At 37.1% G+C, this 21702-nt stretch overlaps 1 protein-coding gene across 1 annotated transcript in view; it reads left to right on the forward strand.

The window, feature by feature from the left end:
• Window positions 1–21702, forward strand: part of ZFAND3 (zinc finger AN1-type containing 3) — a 328789-nt gene that overhangs the window by 252324 nt on the left and 54763 nt on the right. Inside the window, exon 4 of the mRNA XM_082637822.1 lies at window positions 20031–20096. Within this exon, the coding sequence (XP_082493948.1) occupies window positions 20031–20096 (66 nt within the window). The remainder of the gene's footprint in view (window positions 1–20030; window positions 20097–21702) is intronic.

Here is a 21702-nt window from a genome sequence, read left to right on the forward strand (position 1 = left end):
GCCTCAAGTGTTTCTAGGCAGTTAATGAGATAACACTATATACTTCATAGAACATAGGATATTTGAAGGGAGGAGGAAGTAGTTTCTTTTACTCTTCTGTAAGTTCTCAGTGACAGAATACTATCATCATATATGTGATATGGAAGTCCATTGTCCCCTTAACCTTTATAATGCTGTAACCGTTTCCTTTAGGGCACAACTGTAACTGACAGGGTTTGTTGAAAATTGTAGTGATGTTATGACATAGCAGCTTTTTACCTTTTAAAAGCTTTACTTAACGGGTTGAAATCTGGTGTTTCAAATTTAATGAATAGCTAGAAATCCTTAGAATATGGTAGGTTAGAATGTTCTGTCTACTAACTTTGGAAAGATTAGCAGAGAACAAATGTTTATCTGAACCCCTATCATAAACCACTGTACTAGGTAAAGTTGAGAATATAAAGGTAAAAAAGGCCATAGTTCCTGTCCTCAAAGAATTTACTGTTTAGCAGCGGAAATTAAATATATTTCTTATATCGGTAGTTCTCAACCAGGAGTGAGTTTGCCCCTCCCCCTCCCCCCAATGCTGTAAACATCTGACACTGTATCGGACAGCCCTCCACAGCAAGGAATTATCCAGCCTGACATGTTAGTAATGCCAGGGTTGAGAAACCCTGATACATGGTTGTATGCACCTATTTTAATGGTCTTTCTTACGTATTGAAGACATCGACTGTTGAAGAAGGGTGTTGGTTTACTGGAGAAGGTGCTGTTGAAGATAGACACAATATGGAGGAAAGCTGCATGGAGTTCTGCAATGGCAAGTGACTCCTTTAGGGCCATTTATGGAGGACAAGGCTGGGCAGGTAGATTGTGGCCGTGCCATAGAGGCTTGAATGCTCAGCGAAGATATTTGGACTTTAGACAGTAGTCATGTTTTTGTGCAAAGGAAGTAATATTACTACAGTTATTTTGCAGAAGTAGCATGGCAGTATTGAAAATGGGAAGGATTATACTAGATAACATTGCACAGAGAAAATTTTTAAATTATTGTAACCTATTGAATAGAGGCCTAGGCAAAGGTGTTGAAATTATGTAAGAGGAGAAAAAAAGATGAGAATGGTAGTGATAATATTAAGGCAGTAGGTTTTGTTTCATTTTTAAAAATCTGTTGAGGATTGTGTACTTATGGGCCTCTCACTGTTGTGGCCTCTCCCGTTGTGGAGCACAGGCTCCAGACGCGCAGTCTCAGCGGCCACGGCTCACGGGCCCAGCCACTCTGCAGCATGTGGGATCTTCCCAGACTGGGGCACGAACCCCTGTCCCCTGCATTGGCAGGCGGACTCTCAACCACTACACCACCAGGGAAGCCCGAGGGTTGTGTACTTATTGAGAGGCTGATGAAAGCTCTGGCCCCTTGTCTCAGAAAAATACACACCAACCATTTATACTCAATTTTGAATAAAATTTTTCTAAAGCTCACTGTGGCCTTTGGTTAGGCACTCCTTGTCTAAGGGAAAGTTTGGAGCTGATCAGAATCTCATCTTATGGAATGGCATCTGACTGGATTCACACACACCAGGATCAGGCCAGGATCAAAACAACTTGAGCAGCCCAAGTGCTCTGAGATAACAACAGCTACCTTTAATTGAGCACTTTATGTGCAAGACACTGTTCTATATGTTTTGCATATTTTTTATTTTACTCCTCATGACAACTCATTGAGGTGTAAGTACTGTTTCCCCATTGCATAGAAGGAAACAGGCACAAAGAGATCAAGTAATTTGCCTGCGGTAGCAAACTAGTAACCAGAATAGCATTCAAGTTCAGGCATTTGGCTTTAGAACTCATGCTTTTAATTAGTTAATTCACAATGTGAAATATAACTGCCACAGAGAATAGAAATATTCGTGTTGGTAAGATCAACACTTCTTTTTGTGAAATTAAGGTATGTGGAAACTCACATGGTAACCAAAAGTTACTTGATTAATTCATCATGAAATATCCTTATAACAGGGATTGAAAATAAAAACACTATATCCATATGACTCTATGACTAAAATATTTTCTCTGGAGTCAGATCTTTATGGGAAGCAGACCCATAACGAGGATTTACATAGCAAATGGCAGAGTGTGGACTCAGAACAAGTGGAGTTAGATGAAGTGAAAGTTTGAATCACGCTGATTGTCAGGTGCACTCTGAGGACATATAGGGAAGGTCTTACGTTCAGTACAAGATTCCATCTTTATGCCCTTTTCCCCTCCTCTGCTGGGGATTAGACCTACCCTGAGCTCTGGAGTCCCTAGGACACAGTACTTCCTGTGTTTCCATAACTTGCCACTCTAGGCTGCTGTAGACTGCCCCATTTTTCCTTTCGATATATACATAAATACCTTCAATCTGATTAAAGATGTGTAGTTCTACCAGTTTCAGATCCATTCTCTCTTTCTGGTGACATCACTGCTTTAAACCATTGTGTGTTTAACTCTTCAAGTGAAACTCTCAGAGTCTAATCTCATTTCCTAATTCTTGTGGAGCTCATTATTGTAAACCTTGGATTTTCATAGATCTGGAGAGAGGAGGAGGTTTGCTAATATGAGGTTTAATGATGACTTAAGTGTTCAAGTGGGCAGTTTGAGTTGGAGCTCAGGAGAAAGAAGTCAAGGTTGGCTTCATCCACATGCAGATGATAAGTGAAGCCTTAGGGGTTAAGTGAGATTGCCAAAGGTGAGAAGAAAGAAAAGCAGTGAGAATAGAACCTAGAGGGAAACCAAAACAGAGGAGGCAACTGAAGAAGTCAGAGAGGAGGCAAATGATAGTGGGCAAGGTCACAAAAGGCAAGGAACAAATTTCAACATATGGTGTAGGCTTTATTAATAATAATGAAAATATTCACTCATATTTATAAAGTGTTTGGCTATCTTCTAAGCTCTTTACACATACTAACATTTAATTCTCACAATACTACTACTCATAATGAAATATTAATAATGAAATAATAATATTATTAATAATAATGAAAATATTCACTCATATTTATGAAGTGTTTGGCTATCTTCTAAGCCCTCTTCTAAGCCCTTTACACATACTAACATTTAATTTTCACAGTAGGTAGGTGCTTTTATTATCCCTGTTTTTACAAATGAGGAAGTTGAAGCATAGAGTGGTTCAGTAACTTCTACCCAAAATTCAGAGCTCTTGCTGCCCAGCGTAGCTCATGCTCCAACCCACTGATTCGGTTCCAGAGCCTGTGCTTTCAACCACTATAGTATATTGCCTCAACATTGTGAAAATGCTTCAGGAAACTGTAAGCTGACAAGAAAAATTTGGATTTGGCGATCATGTGATTAATTCTCTAAATAAACTATTTAATAAACTGTTTCAGTGGTTTGTATATTCATTTAGCAGTCTTTGCTAAATGGCACTAGGTTAAGTGCTGGGTACAGAAATGAATAAGATTAGGTCTCTATCCACAAGGTCACCTTTTCAGATACATAGGTCTCTCCTTGAGTTTCTGGTTTGTTCTCCCTAACAGGTGCATGAGAATTTCAGGGTGAAAGGGAGGCAGTAGCAGGAATAGTGGTTAATAAGCACGTCATTTGCAAAAGCTTTCTCAGGCGAGTTTTGCCATCTTGCCTAGGTCGAAAACTATGCGAGAGTGAGGAGATATGTGCCTGGTTTGTGGATGGGGGGGATATAGGGATAAGAAAAGTAAGGAAGGTTTGTTAAAGCTGTCAGGGCAGATGCATTGTAAGTCAACAGGAGGTAATTAAAGTGATTGCCAAGTAGCGGTGAAGACCCAGGTGAGAGTAGACAGCCTGATCCATTGACACCTTGTACATTTCTTCAACTGTGACCTACCTAGGAGAAGAAAGGTGGAGGAAGAGGCAGCAGGAGATGACTTATATTAAGCTTTTAGTATCCTCAAGAGACCAGAACTTTATCTGTTGGTCCTTAGCTTCCCCTAGAGAGTCATGGAGGAGTAAGGTGTGGGAGTTGCTGGGAGATGGGTTTGGGATTCCAAATCCAAGTACTACGTAATCTGTAAACTCTGTAGTAGTTATGGATCCATTGTTATTGTAGAACTGGAAGTGCTGAGTCTTCTTTGGGGCTTGTGAAAGGTTTTACTTTTCTTCCTAATAAGCAATACTCATTCTCTTGATTACATCTGCTTTCTGCAGATGTAAGAATATAAGAACAGAAAGGTGGTGAGAGTCTGGGTATATTAATGCTGTTTTGAAAAGACTGCAGATAGAGTAAGAACTATTGACAAGAATGTGTAAAGCAGAGAACAGGACAGACTTTTATACAAAAGAATTTCTTAAAACACCTTGACTGGAGGTCAATAAAACAGGTGTCCAAAAGCTCAAAGTGATATTTCTTTGTCTAAACACACATGTGTCTCTTCCTATCCCATCTTATGTGTGTCTGCAGAAGAGTCCATGGAACTTTAGCCATTAGAAGCATTTTCAAAAAGCAGTTGGTAAACAAAATTCTACTAGTGACCAAAGGACTTGTCGTAACATTTAAATGCTATAAAAATGGTAACAGCTATCACCAGAGTACTTACTAAGTACCAGGCACTGTTCCAAATTTTTATTTGTATTAACCTACCTCATATTCATAATACCCTGTAAAGCGGGTGGTATTACTGTATCTATTTTGCAGATGTGAAAATGGAGGCACAGGATGATTCTTTATCTTGCCCAACATCACAGAGCAGCCTGGCTTTCCAGCACCACCCCATTGCTGCCTGTCTCTGTAGTGATTTGTAGTGTAAAGGCCGTTGCTTGCAAGTAAACTACAGAGGAAGGAATGTTGCGCAAACACTTAAAAAGAACAAAATAACATACATTTCTTAATGCTCTTGCTACTACCAATTTATTGTTCTTTCAATTTCCAGGTTTTTCATAGAGGAGATAAATTGTGGTTTATTTTGTTTCTTTTTTTTTAACTCCCACATCTTTATTGGAGTATAATTGCTTTACAAGGTTGTGTTTGTTTCTGCCTTACAACAAATTGAATCAGCTACTGTACTTCGTTTCTTTTTTCCTTTTTCTTCTTTTTTTAAAAGATATCTGTGACCCCAAACAGGCATAGAACACTTTCCTAGAAGCTTCAAATCTAGTCTAGGAGACATTGATTTTTTTAAAAACTAAATTTATTTATTTTTGGCTGCTTGGGTGTTTGTTGCTGTGCGTGGCGAGCGGGGGTACTCTTTGTTGTGGTGCACGGGCTTCTCATTGCAGTGGCTTCTCTTATTGTGGAGCATGGGCTCTAGGTGCATGGGCTTCAGTAGTTGTAGCACGTGGGCTCAGTAGTTGTGGCTTGCAGGCTCTAGAGCACAGGCTCAGTAGTTGTGGCTCACAGGCTTTGTTGTCCTGTGGCATGTGGGATCTTCCCGGACCAGGGCTCGAACCTGTGTCCCTTGCATTGGCAGGCGGATTCTTAACCACTGTGCCACCAGGGAAGCCCTGTACTTTGTTTCTTGAGCCAACTTTTGAAATAATGTCAGGTTGTGGGTAGAACGCTGGAAATGGTTGTTAAAGCTGTCACGGCAGATGCATTATATGAAATTCTGGTCTCTTTGAGGGTACTAAAAGATTAATATGAGTAATCCCCTGCTGCCTCTTCCTCCACCCTTCTTCTCCTAGGTGGGTCACAGTTGAAAAAATTTGCAGGGTGTCAGTGGATCCCCTGTGTCTTCACTGCTACTTAGCAATCACTTTAGTTATCTACTCTTGACTTAGACAGTGCATCTGCCCAGATAGCCTTAACAAGATGAGCAGATGACTGGTCACCTTCAGTCAGAGTCTTATAAGATTGGACTTAAAAGATTTTTTAAAAGACCCTTCTGTCTATTTCTCCTATAAATTAGATTTCCTATTGTTATGCTCTTAAAGGCCTGGACATCCTTGCTTGTGCCCTCTGGGGAGCCTTATGGTGTACATGCATACAGAGCTAGGTTTTGTGGGGTTTTTGGTGGCGGGGGCAGGGGTTAGCCAGTCCCACTATGTACTGGAGGGAAATTGAGGTGTTGGTGGAGAGTTAGCTGCTCTATTTCTTTCTAGGCAGGAGAGGAAGAGAACTGATACCTGCTACTAGGGAAGAGTAATGGCAAGAAATGGGCTTGTTTTTAAATATTCTGACATTCTAATCTAACAGTTAGAGAGGGCCCACCTCATACAGAACACTTTTCTAAACTGTGTAGAGGCACATACTAAGCAATAAACAGCAACCAACACATATATAAAGCAATAGTTTTTAAGAGAAGTTGGCAAAGTATAACCCACAGGCCAAATTGGCCCATCACCTGTTTTTGTATGGCCCACGAGCTAAGAATGATTTTAAATGAAAAAGATCAAAAGGACAGTAATTTTACATGTGAAAATTATATGAAATTCAGATTCCAGTGTTCACAAATAAATTGTTATTGGAACACAGCCATGCTCATTCATGTATGTATTGCCTGTGGCTGCGTCTGCACTTTAACAGCAGAACTGGGTAGTTACTACACAGACCCAATGGTCCTCTGCAGAGAAAGTTCGTCAACCCCTGTTTTACAAAGCCCTCTGACAAACGTTATTTTTCTGGGATCATCCTAACAGTCTGCAACATAGGCAGGGCAGATAGTCTCCTCCTTATTCTACAGATAAGGAAAAGGTTTGAATGGTGACCTGCCTTGAGTCACATGACAGGGCTAGAACTCAGCTCTGGGCCTTTTTTCATCCATAATGCTGAAAATTTTTCCTGTTCTTCTCTACTACATATACCCAAGAGATGATTTTGTTGTAACCAAAAGAAAATATACGGAAAAAGTGAGAACCATACTAACTGGAATGTTAGTGAAGACTTTTAATGAATAAAGCTTCATTTCCAAGTGCTGGCTGGATCTTCCTTTAATATGACAGTGATTCCCAAAACAGAATTTGAGGGTATTCTTTATCTGTGTGTTAAATTAATTTTTTTGAACAAAGAGATTTCCATTGTTTCCTTGGAAACTGGTTCCTGGTCATAGCCTAACTTCCCCAGGCATTTAAAAAATAGAATGGTGGCACGCTTTTTTTTTGTTTGTTTGTTGTTTTTTGTTTTTTTTGTTTTTTTTTTTGGTGGTACGCAGGCCTCTCACCGCTGTGGCCTCTCCCGCTGCGGAGCACAGGCTCCGGACGGGCAGGCTCAGCGGCCATGGCTCACGGGCCCAGCCGCTCCGCGACATGTGGGATCCTCCCAGACCGGGGCACAAACCCGTGTCCCCTGCATCGGCAGGTGGACTCCCAACCACTGCGCCACCAGGGAAGCCTGGTGGCACGTTTTAACAGATTTCCTTGCCAAACTGCCCTTGGGTCTTTGAACATGAATTGGGCTTCATTGGCTGCTAGTCTTCATCCCTGTCTGACAGATCTGTCCCTTGGAAAATTAATATCACTGCCACTGAGTGGCTGAACTTCATGTTCATCTGTTTTTACCAATTAAATTTATAATAATCTCTAAGTGAAACTAGTTTTCCCTTTTTGGACTATGCCTGCTTGAAGACCAGATAGTCTGCAAAACAGGCTGACTTATTCTAGTAGAACATTCAGAAAATATTACCTATTAAAAATATTTCATGCCTTCCTCTTGGGCTGGTTTTAAGTGAAATATGGTGAGGAGATTTATTTACAGTTCTCTTTGTATGTGTCTTTCTCTTCCTTTATCTCTAATGAAGCTTGGAGCATCAGGCCATTTATCAGAGATAATTATACAACAGATGGAGCTTTTCTGATATATAATAGTATCAAAGTGGGAGATTCTTTCCCATAATGAAGAATGCCAAAATTTTAAATGTCTCTTCTGATTTTAATTTAAAGGTACTTTTTTTTCCAGTGCATTTATTTATCTTGAAGCTGATTCTGTAAAGCATGGTGCTTTTATTAGGGCTTGTGTTCTGAAAGGATTGGTACTTGGCAGTACAGTTTGATAACGTACAGTTATGTGCTGTATTGAATTGAATGGTTGTAATTCACCAGGAATCAATGTATGGGATCATTGAATGAGTCCCGGTCAAAATGCAAAAGGACTGACCAGTTTAGCAGTGTTTTCTTATGGAAATTACTTTTATTCCACATTGTTAGCTGAATCAGAACTTGTTCAGGTACTTAGAGTGTCATCTGACCTTTTTTGTAGTCTAAAAATAAAGTCAAAATTAAAGCAAAACCATGACTTTTAAATACTTATTTGCTGCCCTCTTTTTTGTCTTAAGTTATTTTATCTTTTAAGTATACAAGTAAAGCAAAGACATACAGGTTTATGTATGTTAGAAGGTATATATTCTTTTAATGCCTCCACCCCGTTCCCCACCCCCCAAATTCCCACTCTTTCCAGAGATAACCACTGTTTATTTATTTTGGATTATATATATTCTTTTGCTATGCAGTTATATACATGTCTACATAAATATAAGGTTTTCTTTATACAAATGAGAACATACTATACGTATTGTTTTGTAACTTGCTTTTTTACTTAACAATATATTTTAGAGATCTTTCTAGGTCAGCCTAATTCTTTTTAAACTGCTCTGTAGTATTCTGTATTATTATTATTATTATTTTCTCTTTTCTTTTGAGACTGTTTCTGATATTTCACTGCTATAAACCATATGATGTAAACATTTTTAAACATAGGTAATGGTGCATGTATCATTTTTCCATGATAAATACATGGAAGAGGAACTAACAAGTCAAAGAATATGTATTAAAATTTTTATATACACCGCCAAATTAATTTCCAAAATAACATTACTGCTTTATTCCTATATGCCACTTTATTTGAGTGAGCATTTTTCCCATACTTTTACCAGTGTTAGGTGTTCTTTTTTGGGGGGCAACAGGCGAAAGAAAAGCTTATCTTAACTTGCATTTCCCTGACATCTCCTGATGGTGAGATTGAGCACTGTTTCATATGTTTATTAGCTATTTGTGTCTCCATTGATTTGCCTATCTGTATTCTTTGCTTATTTTTTTGTTAGCCTTTTTTTCTTACTGATTTGTAGGAGCTCCTTATATATTCTGGATATTTGTTATGTATTCTTATATATTTGTTACATATCATGTAAATATTTTCTTCTGGTATGTCACTTGACTTCTAATTTTGATTTGGGTGCCTTGTATTCCATTGGAAAATTCACAGATTTTAAAGTTCAGGTCTTAGTTTGTCTTCTAGGTTTGTGTGTTTCTTAGAAGGCTTTCTCCATCACAGGGTTATAAAAATATTTTTCTTTATATTTTACAGTTTATATTTATATTTAGCTCTTGATTCCATCTGGAATTTATTTTGTATATATGAGGTATAGGGATTTACCTTTATTATTTTTCCAAATATTATTATATTTCCAAAATAATTTTTCCAAATTATTTTTCCAACCAATTATGTCAGAACCACTTATCAATTAGGCCTGGTTTGGAATTCCGTTACTATTTTATAAATGTAAATCTGTTTTTAGACTCTTTTATTTTGTTCCATTGGTCTAACTGTATATTCCTGAGACTGAAAAATAACTTTGTGGTGTGTATTGGTATCTGATAGAGCTAGTTCCCCCTTAGTTTATCTTTTTCTAAATTTTGTTGGCTATTTTTTTGCATTTTTTCTTCTCAATGCACTTTGTCAAATTCTGTTAAAAATTACAGTGTGATTTTTAATTGAGTTTACACTGAAAACATAGGTTTATGTGGGAATAATTGACAGTTTAATAGATTATTGGGTCTTCTCATATAGGAATATCATTTGTCTTCATTTGTTCAAACCTTCTTAAATATTCTTGAGTAAAGTTTTATTATTTTCTTAGTGTAAGCCTTACACATTTCTTGTTAGAAATTCTTCTTTATAGCTTTATATATGTATTTCCTATTCTAACTCTGATACTACTTCTTATTACTAATGTATGTGAAATATATTAGTGTATCACATAAATGTAGTATTTGCTACAGGTTTTTTTGTAGATATTATTTATCAGGTTAAGAAACTTCTATTTTTAGCTTGTTAATTTTTTAAATCAGAGAGGAATGTTTATAAAATGCTTTTCAGCATCTGTTGAGATGATCATATACATTTCTCCTTTAATATGTAATCTCTTAATTTAATAGACTTCCAGTGTTAAACCATCTTTGCATTCCTTGAATAAACTCTGTTAGTTCTTTCAGTGTACTGATGGATTCAAAATGCTAATTTTATTTTAAATTTTGTACCTTTTAAATAATTGAGTTAATTTTGTGTACATGTGTGCTTATATATGGTAGGCATGCTATTCCTGTCTAGTTTAGATACTAGTTACATTAATCTCAGACACTGCTTTTTGTCTTATGTTCTGACATTGTGTAATGTATCTATTCTTTGAAAGCTTGAAGAATTTATTCATAAAACTGATTAGCCTGATATCTGATATTGGACTATTTATATTTTTGACCTCATTTAGTTTTGGCAATTAGTATTACTATAAAAATATCTATTTCATCTACATTTCTAAATTTATTGGAATTTATTGGAACATATTCTTATTTAAATTTTTTTTTCTATTGAAGGTGCTCTTAATTTTAGAATATGTATTGTACCAAGTACACAAACTAAATCTTATTCTTAATTAGTCTAATATTGTTTATATTTCCTAATTTGTCTTTGTTTATGATCCTCTAGTGTTAGCTCAGTGGAGAAATATTAAAGGTCTGGGAAGTTGTTATTGCCACCATTGTGTTTTCATAGGATTACAGCCATAATCTTTAGACTGTTCTTGCTTCTAATCTTGTCCTAGTCAATAAACTAGTCAGATGAATCCCCATTGATATCATGTTAAACAAAAAAGGGAATTCTTTCATTGACTCATCACTGCCTATTTGATCATCCAGATTCTTAATCTTGTATCAGACATCCTTCCCCCACATAATCTGGAACCTCATTGTTTTTGACCTCCCTACCTTTCCCAGCACTGATACTCAGCTCTGAACAGAACCAGATCCTTGTTGTCCCCAAAAGACACCATGGCAACTCATATTACCATTTTTATTCATGCTCTTGGAAGCCTACCTCAGAACCATTTCATCCACACTTGCTCCCTCCAAGGAATTCCTGACTTCCTCCCTGTAACACCTAATCACATATTGTGTTGGTCACCTCTTTGACATGAGAATCTCATCTCTCTGTACCAATTTAGAGGTTATACCCCAAATTAGCAGAGACTTAATTTTATTCTGCTTTGCTCTGCCCCATAGCACCCAGCAAGGCAATACTCAGTAAATGATTTAAATATTTAGAAAAGTTTACTAGTTTTTCATACTTTTGAGAACCTTCATGTGCTCATGTGTTTTGATACACTAAAGAGAGGCTTCTCATTGCCTGAACCTGATTTTGAGCAGCTACTTAATATTTTTATTGTTTTCTGTGCCATTCAGTAACCTCAAGGTGAAGTAACTCAAAAAGGCAGTTGCCCTACCTAATTTTGAAATTTGGTTGTCTTGTTGTTGTGACAATTCATCTCTTTTAACAGAGCTTTTAGCATAATGAGAGACTGTCTTTTCTGTTGTTGTTTTAACTGCAAATAGCCACCTGCCTGTTGTGAAACAGCAGTTTCTGCTTATGGGTATTTCTTTTATCACCCGAATTTCCCTCTTCAAGATTCCCCTTTGCAAGAGAGACTAGCAAACTTTAAACACCCATTTTTCAAGGATCCCTTAAGAAGTCTGCAAATCTGAAAGGTTAGTTTCCCATAAAGGTTTCCTCAGGCACTTAATGAGTTTATACAGTTATTGCTATTCATACTAGGTTTTGAAGCAGCATCATCACTGCCCCCTCTTTGCAAATGCAGATTTTTTTTTATGTTCTTATTAAATGAAATGCTCTACACTGGACTGTGAAAGTAAAGGTCACAGTGAACAACCACATATCACATAGCTTTAGCCCTTTGCAGTTGTCATACTGTTTTTATTTTGTCTAGATACAGGTAATAGGTGACACTGTGCTGATTTTAAATTAAATCTAAGTTTTGTTATGACAGAAGTGTTTGGCTGAAAAAAATCATATAATAGGGTCATCTATCTATTTGCGAGTTAGAAGTAGTTATTTTAAACTTACGTGAATATATTTTAATGGTGTTTGTGAACTTCTCTCTGAAAATTCAGAGCTGCCCATGCCAAAAAATGACTACATGTAACTTTACGTTTTGTGTTCATATGTTCTATTGCTTCATAAACCATTTCACTTTTTGATCTGTCAAAAGGAGGATTCTTTAGATTTAATAAACAATAGGATGCCATGTTGGCAAGGAATTTTTTAAATTCCCAAATATCAATATAAACACTTCTTTACATAATTCAAATTGTGACATTTTCAACTATTATTTGCAAAGAAAGGTCCTGTTAGTAAGACCTGCTAGTGTTCACTTCTGTAAAGCAAGGAGGTTTGGCTAAGTTTCCTTTCAATCATTGACACTTTGAACACATTGCCAGCTGTGGTACAGCTGCTTACAGGAGAGGCTCAGCACAGGGTCAGGGAAGAAGGGCACCTATGTTCAGAATTCTTTTTAAATGTCCACGGGGCAGTACCTATGGCCCAAATAGACGTATTTTTTAAGAGGCTTCTCTGAAGCCTCTTATAGAGAACATGCACAGGTCACTTCCTTTTCTGAGGAAGGCAGTGCATTCTTTCATTTGCAGACGCAAGACAAGATTTATGAAAACACTCTTGGTAGCTAAAATATGTCAAAAAAATAAAAGCTCTTGTAATACTGAGTGGTTTCTTCATTAATGTTATGAGATTCATGCTTGTGTTGATGGTAAAATGCAAATATAGAAACCTGAGTTGGGCCTTAGTTAAGCCTGTAAATAGTCAGAACTGAAGTCTAAATTGGAGAAGTGACAGCTCCCGATTTCATATTCATATTAAGTATGCTTTGTCACAGAAACAAGTGTCTAAAAATAGAACTGACTTCATTCGGCAGGTGATATTTTGACCTCTCAAAAAAGGTTTCTTTCTAGTTTTGAACCACAAGATAGTGGTGTCTTAGAAATTCAGTGTTAATTGCTGTTGGACTTTATCACATTTTGGAGTATTAGTGGTGAGTGTTTGTCGGTATCTTAATATATGGGATGCTCTTTTTTGGTTACAAGGGTTCTAGGTGAGAGATCACATCTAGAAAACAAACAGATTTAACTGCTCAGAATCCTTTGAGTTACATGAAACATGGTTTTACTCTTCCTACATAAGTAGCAGAAATAGAATGTTCTGGGTTGAAATTATAATTCTAGAGTTTATTCCACTATTCTTGCCTTCATTTATTTAAATATTAATGTTTTGTTGAGAATGGGCAAACCTTTTACTACTTCTTGTACTAGTGCATTGATGGGTCTCTGCAGGACTAGAACAAGTCAGTTGGCATGTGAGCAGAGTGTGGAGAAGATGGAAATTATATTAACCTGTTTTGTTCTATACCAGTCTTTCTCAAAGTGTGGTCCAAGGACTTATAGAGGTCCTCAGGACCCATTCACAGGGTCCATGAGGTCCTTCCTTTTCCAACTATATATCCGTGTGAGGGTGGTTTTTCTTCATATGCTTCATATAAGCAATCCATTGTAACAGATTGAATGCAGATGTGAAAATCCAGGTTTCTTCTTTAAGCCAGGCTGCTCTCATATTTTTAAAATTTGTAGTTATTTTTCATAAAAATGTTTTTATGTTGACATTAATTATTTTGTGAATTTTTGTATTTTTTATTTCAGATGAAGTAAATATCAGTAGATATATAACCCACATAAAGAAAAGCTCTTTTGTGTTCTTAATAATTTTTAAGTGTAAAAAGGTCCTAAGATGCAAATGTTTGAGAACTGCTGTGCTAGATTAACATGTAAATATGGTGAAAATCAACTGTTTATTAATAGTTCCATTTCCCTTCTGAATAGATATGTATGTTCAATAATTGATTTTGGCTTGGATCATTTTCATTCAATAGTGAAAAACATATTTTGAACACCTCATATGCTAGGGTACCAAGGTGCATAAGACTTTGCCACTACCCCTAAAGGTCATGCCATTAAGGCCATTGCTGGGTCAAGAGAAAGCATTTCGTCCAAAACACATACCCTGGCCCCAACAGGGATGTCCACACTACCGTAAAAGAGTCTGTCAGTACTGGGCAAATGGAAAGCATTCCTGATTTCATTTTGCTTGTAGTGTTTTTCCCTGAGGAAGGTGGTGTGGGAGAATTTTAAACTTTATTTCTGTTGTGCAGATAGACTAATAAGCATACTCACACATGCACAAACACACACACACTAATATTTGCAGAGCTGACCAGCTACAATTATTTAGGGGGAGTCGGGGTGGAATGGTAATGAAATTTTGTTGAGAGGCCCTCTTTATGAACAAAACAGAGAGCTTACCAGTAGCAGTTTCTTACCCACTTTGGAAATCCCCTTCTCATGAATCCCTAATTTAGAGCTAAATGGTGTGAAAAATCATGCAGTGAGTTAGGATTAGAATTTCTGAGAGATTAACACTTATATTCTGTAACAAGCTTCGTAAATGGTTTAATTTGGAAGTTTCATTTGGAGAAATGGGAGGGCTGTTATCAGGGCTGAAGATTTTCTGTAAACTTAGATTCCCACTCATTATATCTTTATGTATCCTTATTTATAATCGATGGTGCTTTTCAAACTCAATTATGTAGACAGATCAGGTGTGTCCTTTCTGATTAAAACAGTTCATGAATTGCAGGTTTACGTAAAGTTGGAGGATAGGGTTTTCTTTTCTGAAGAGATGGCTTATTTTCTTGTGCGTTCTGGTCTGTCCTTAATATTTATTACCATTTACTATTTTAAGTATCTGTGTGTATTTTGAAGGCTTTTAAAGAAGGAATGTTTTACTGCTGAAGGAATATACATTCTTTGAATATTTTTAAAAGATAGTTTTGCATTTTTAATATGACCACATCAGGAGACAGTGTTGAGTTTATTTCACTATCTCCATTGCATAGATTTTTTTTTTTTTTAAGGATGGCTCATCAAAAAACACTCCCATAAGGTATTATGAATCTCTAGAGTGGAGAGAGAATTGTAGCTCATGAATCTGTTGTCTGAAATCACCTTTTGAATAGCAAGCCTGGAAAAGTGAGATGTTGCAAAGGTAAACAATGTACAGATTATGATAGAGTGGAATTGACAAGCTGGTTAAAAAAGGATGATGCATTTCTAATTAGCCCACAGTGCCTTAGTTAGAAATTAATTAGATACTGTTATGTAAATGTCATGCTAATTAAGCAAGAATATTGAAGTGTTATAAATCTACAAAAAGAATGGCTATTTTTGTGTATTAATGTTTTGCAGTTATCATGAAAGAGCTGATGGTAGAATATTTGATTATTGAGCTTCTGGCAATTTTTAGCTGACTGACTTATTGACAGTCCATTTTTCCTAATTGATGTGGTTTAGCACATGGTATAACTGCAGCCAATGAGGGCTAGTGGAATCAGTATCCAAAAATAACTACTCATCACAGCTCTTTTAACAAAACCTTTCTGGGTAGATTGTTGATCTCTATTTTCAAGGTTAAGGAGAAATCCTGTTTTTCTATATTTACTCAGCCTTAGATTTTGAGTGCCTAAGATGATAACCAGCATAAATGCAGCCGCCCTGCATACCTGTGTTCTTATCTTTCTCCTGAGTCATAGTCTTCAACCAGTCAGTCGGATTGACTACTATGGTAGCTCAGTGTTTTTTGACATGCTCAGTAACTAACTCTATAGGAGGCTGAAAAAGGTTCCTGCCACTTTGGCTTGAAATGTGAATGTTGATAGTCGACGGGATACCTTTATTCAGTCCTTCTGGTTTTGCAGGTTATGGTGACTTTTAGTATGCAGATTTGACCCCTGTCTTCAACTTTACAGGGCTGAAATCAGTACTGGTTCCCTAAGAAAATCCACTACCCTGTTGCAAAGGCTGTAAAGATTTCTAGTTGCTGGGAATACAGCTGAAGAATTTCATTCCATGGCTCTCACGTGGAATTGCAAATGTGATCCATAGTGCTGCATTATGTATGACACCTTTAATACAAGAACAGAAACATCCCTAAAAGACAAGATAGAGTATTCAGACTTACAGAATACAAACCAGAAGCTACCACACACATTATTTACTTGCAGATTCCAGACTCTGAATTGTTGAAACTTAGGAAAAAGTTCTGAATGTAATATCAAATGAAAAATGATAGTATTAAGTATCTTCAGATAATGAAGAAACTTGAAAAAATTTGACATGTTTAATTTTGCTTTAGCAAAAGAAAGCAAAAAACACTCATGGTGATGGGCTAAAAGTTTAGATGAGTTAATCTTGATATTGTCTGGTTCAGAATTCCCAGAGAGTCTGTCATATTAAACAAGGTACCTTAACTATGGTTTTATTTTTAATACTTAACAACCCCAAACTTACTGTTCCAGACTCACTTGCTACTAATATAAGGTAGAGGGTAATGGTGTGACTCATTCTGTGCTTAGAAATGCATTTATTTTCCCAGCCTTCCAATCTTGATCCCAACACACACACATACACACACACAACATCACTACATTAACCTGTAGGACCCAGGCAAGAAAAGACTTCTTCATCTTACTCTTCAGGTATTAGCCCTGTCTACCCTTCTGTTTGGAAAGAAGAGGAAGAAAGGCCAAAAATAGGAGCAGAATTTACAATGATTTATGAGACCATACTCCAGCCCCCCTCTCAGACATTAGCCAACTCCATTCCTTGATAGAACAGATGCCCTAAGTTTGACCCTTACCATCAACTCTCAAAATTACTTTGTTTGCTATACCCACATGGGACTCATGTTATATTTTTATTGTTGTGGACTCAAACCTGAAAAGGTTCCCCTTGAGTGGCCCTTAATCTCCTGCATTCATTTTAACAGAGTTGATTTGCAGTTAATTGTGTAAGGGTAGATACCTTAATTTCCTGTGGTTACTCCTTTTATTTGAGAGTATAGGAATTTTATATGACAACACAATTAGTGTATAGAATATATATACAGTGCTCATGTGCATCTGTTCTGGAGTTTAAAGAGTCATAGGTTATAGTCTACCAGACCAAATTTAATTCCAAGCTCTCTGTTTATAATATTGTCCAGTTTGTCTCATCAAAGCTGGGATATATTATCACTGCCAGTTACTCTTGCTGTCTGTTTGTTTTGGCTCAATTATGGTTCTATTTGTACTTTACTATAATGTAGTGAATACTTTGGATTGGGTTGTTAGTTTAACAAGCTCTCTGGAGAACACTTTCATGATGATGCATGTTGAGATATGCTAGGTAGCCTTGAAGTTATTTGAGTATTTGCCAAAACCTACAGAAATTCATTCATTAGGAATTTTCAAAAAGATAAACTTTCAACCTACAAATGAGGTAAAGATTGCGTTTGTAAACATGGGAGTGTTAATTCATGAGTCCCAGCCAAATTTCTTTAGGGGTTTTGATTTAACCAGTTTCTCTCTGCTCTTATAATTTTACTGAATGAATTATTTTATGTCCTTTAAAAAATATTCTGATAGTTAAGCTGTTATTGATGCTTGTGTTTTGTGTGGCTCACGATGTTGTGTGAACTCAGTGATCTTCACCATATATTGAGCTGGGAGTTAGTGTTACCAGAGATTGGAACTAACTGGGCTCTTAATATGTACATCATGCTCAGCTGGTTTAAAAATGTACACTAATCTCTTCCTATGCCCACCCCAGCCTATTGCATCCAAAGTCAAGATTTGGGAATCTTTTTAAAAATGTACCCTTGAATTTTCTGGATTCCAGAAATGTTCCAGTATTTTTATCTGGTGGTTGTTACACAATTATATATATGTTAAAATCCTTCAAGGTATATACTTAAGATTTGTGCACTTCATTCTAGTATTTCATTCTCTTTATGTTAAACCTCAGTAAAAAAGGGTTTTTAAAAAATGTACATTACTCTACTGATTCAATCAAGTGGCTTGCGGTGGTCACTTATTGAACACTATTAAGTGCCCTTTGTCCATACAGTCATGACCCAAGAGTAGATGACAAAGTGAGTCTTGACCCTTGGGTGCATAAAACCTCATGGGAGAGAAAGTGAAGATACATAACATAAGGCTTTATAGTTTATGAAGTCTTTTTGTACAGATGATCTCATTAACACTGTGGCTTATGGGCAATTTTAACTATCCCCATTTCTTTTGTTAAAGAAACTAAGGATCACTTACCCAGGATTACTCAGTAAATAAAGAATAGTTGCAGGACTTAACTACTTATGTTCCCAGAAATAAGAATGATTCATTTAACAACAAAAAAACAAAAGACAAAAAAATCACGCATGGAAGCAGAAGCTATAACATTTTATGGAGCTACAGAGCCAGTGCCCAGAGGGTTTCGAGGATGTGGGGTCTGTATTAGGTTTTCTTGCAGCTCATTGTCTCTCCATGTTACTTATTTTTATGTCACCAGTGCCTATTTGGGCCTCCTCTGGAATTTTAGTATGTTAAGCTTTCTCTGGTGAATGTGACATTTGTAGAAAAATTTTCAATTGAAATGCCCTGTTCTTTTGGTCTTTCTAATTTTTAATTTATTCTTGCATCATTTTCAAATCCTTGAGAAGTATTTCCACATGATGCTGGCCGGTGATGAATAATCCTTCCTCCTGATTACATTTAGCATTTATTACTTGTTCCATATTCTTTGGCAGTTGATCATTTTGCATCCAGCTCTTTTTTGCTATCATGTATTGTTCTTTGTTTAAGTAAACAGATTTTATCTTTCTAACAACATTATAAGCCCCAGAGCATGAGACTAACCTGTGGTGGCGCATAGTAGGTATTTGCTAAGTGCTCTTTGACATTAACAACACACTTACTTGGTTTTCCTCCCTTTTCCTATTTCTCCTCTGTGTCTTTTTACACCCACTAAGGTTTGCTGCTGTTACGGCCATGGTATAGGAAAGAGTAGACTAATGATGAACTTCTTAGGTGGTATCTCCAGGTTCCAAAACCCACGGATCTTGGTGGCATAAACTCTAGGAACAGGTCTCTGAGCTCTTTCATCTTTCCTTCCTTTCTAATGAGTAACTTCAGTGATATGAGGTCTCGTCATAGGTGACATAAAACTATGCTAAGAAATCATGTTCCCTTTGCTATAGTCACCTGGGGAGCTTTTATATGTGTAACATTTGCCTGTGTGTCCCATTTCTTGATGATCATCACTACTGCCCCTCCCAGGGCATGTCAAAAACCACAGGTCTCCATGTTTACATAGTAACTTCCTATTTCAGTAGGTAAGGCATAGTTGATTAGATGTGTTGGAGTATATATCAATATCAGCTTAAGAATTTGTTGGTGGTCCTGATTCTGTAGAATGAAATTACTGCTTTTCAAGCCTTCGCCCACTGACTGACTATATCTCTTGCATATTCTTGAATTACACCTATCCGTCAGATCCCTGGGCCCACAAAGATTGCATGAAGGCTCTCTTGGTATCATATTTTTATAATTAAACTAGATATTCTTCCTTAGTCAGCAGTGCTGTCTTTAAATATTACAGTGATCCTTATTTCTTCTGACAAGCTATTTGTTCTTCAGGGAGTCCCCCCCCCACTTTAAATAAGGCCAGTTTTGCAGTAAATTCAAAGGTAGGGTGACCACTGAGATAAACCTGAGAAGGAGTACACCTGCTTATTTCTCTGTGGAAAAACTCATTTCCCCAAACTTATGGGTAATTTACTCTTACCCAGATCAGAATTCTAGTTAAAATTTTTTTCTTTAATGTCTTAACATTATGTGAGACTCGATTATTTTTTATGAAAAGCATGTTATAATGTAGAAAGAATATGGACCTGTAGACTAAATAACTGAACTAAGAATTAACTTACCACTACCATCACCACCTTCATCTTTCCTAATACCTCTCCTTATGCATATTTACAGGTTGATCCCTTCCTTTTTAGATTTCTCTTTATCCAATATAGGAGCTCTGGGTATGTGGAGGATATGTCCTAACTGATGTACCTGCTTTTCTGTTTCCAGGTGGGCCATGCACAGATACAGCTCATGTCTCGTTAATCACACCAACCAAAAGATCCTGTGGTACAGGTATGTACATAATTCTTATCTGGGTTCATTCTTACCTGAATTAATCACAGGCATTAGCTACTGGTTTTAATGCAGTGACCTTGCCAGAGTACGCTCTAATTTCTTCCATGATTTGTGAAGTGATGTATTATGTGCTTAGTATTGGGAGTGGGGTGTGAGCAGAGGTCGGAGTGATGCTCTTGGAGGTCTGATTCACTGAGTTAATGCTGGCAGCTAGAACCAAGAAGGTGGACATCAAAATCTACCTACTTCCCAATGTCTGAAGAATGTTATTAAGACCTAAGCCATACAGAAAATGCAAATCATTGCCCAGTTTCTAGCATGTGGTTAATTTGTATAAGTCATGGACCTACTAAAAAAAAAACATTATTTAAATGATGGCTGGAGAGTAAAAGAAGTTGTAGTACAGATAATCAGTTTAACTGACTAGTATAGTGTCCTAATAGTTTTAGGAAATTATTTCCTTTCATTTGTGCTAAAGCCATGGGGTGTGCTGAAATCATTCTTTTCAGATACACGGAGTCCCCAAAAAACCTTTGTGCATCTGTGACATTTGTATTAAGCATGAGACCATGAATCTTGTAGCTCTCTAAAGAGCACTCATAATGCCCATTGCTCCCTTACTCTGTAGCTTAATTTATTTTCGACAGTATTTGCCTTTTTAAGTAATGCTGCCTGCTATTTAGAGTATCTTAAGGATTATATTTGAAAGAGTCAAAATAATTATTTTGTTTTTCTAAAGGTCGCAAAGTATTTTTCATAACTTAAAAAGTCCTTTTAACTCCCCAGCAGAAATAGCACAAACTACTTCTGTGTACAGACTTAACACTGAAACCTCAACCCCTTTAAATGCTCATAGTTTTGATGTTAACCTCAAACAGGCCTGTCCTTGCACAGTTTCAGAGTAACATCCAGGCATTGAACTCTGAGGAACTTTAATTTTACTCTTTTGTTCCAAATGACGGGTTTTGAGGCAGGGCTGTGTGAGATAGTCCTGACATGCTCCCATCCCTCCTGTGCTCAGTACCCAAGCTCCCCTGGGTAGTTCCTGATTGAGACAGAAGAGAACTGTGCCCTGGGGTGAGACAGACCGTCCTGCTTAGCCAGAGGGAAGTCCGAGAGCCATCTTCGTACCCACTCCAGCCAGAAGCCTAAAAAAACACTCTAGCCCTTTGATTACAGGTCCAGCGCTTCACACACACACAGGTTGCTTTGGTCTTTCTTTTTTCCTTCCAGTTTTGGCCCTCGGGACAGGGTTTATGGTTAGCACTACCGACATGTTCAGGTATCATCAAGGCATGAGCCTCGAGCGCGTTGAGTCATCCTGAGAGATTTAGGAAAGAGACTTGTGTGCTCAGCTTATACACTGAAACTAGTAGGAACCCCTCCTGAATATCATGTACTTGTGTCCTTCATCTTCTAGGCAGATCTGTTTCATCCTTTCTGTTCCCATACTATCTTGTGTATCTAAAAATACTAATACCATTTATTGCATGCTTACTACATTACCAGGCACCATTCAGTATACTTTACATACATGCATATTTAACCTTCAGAACAATTCTGCAAGACAGTTATTCCTCTTTTACAGTTAACCAAGACAGGC

The sequence above is a fragment of the Mesoplodon mirus genome (genome assembly GCF_964341445.2).
Source record: "Mesoplodon mirus genome assembly, chromosome: 12".
Lineage (NCBI taxonomy): Eukaryota > Metazoa > Chordata > Mammalia > Artiodactyla > Ziphiidae > Mesoplodon > Mesoplodon mirus.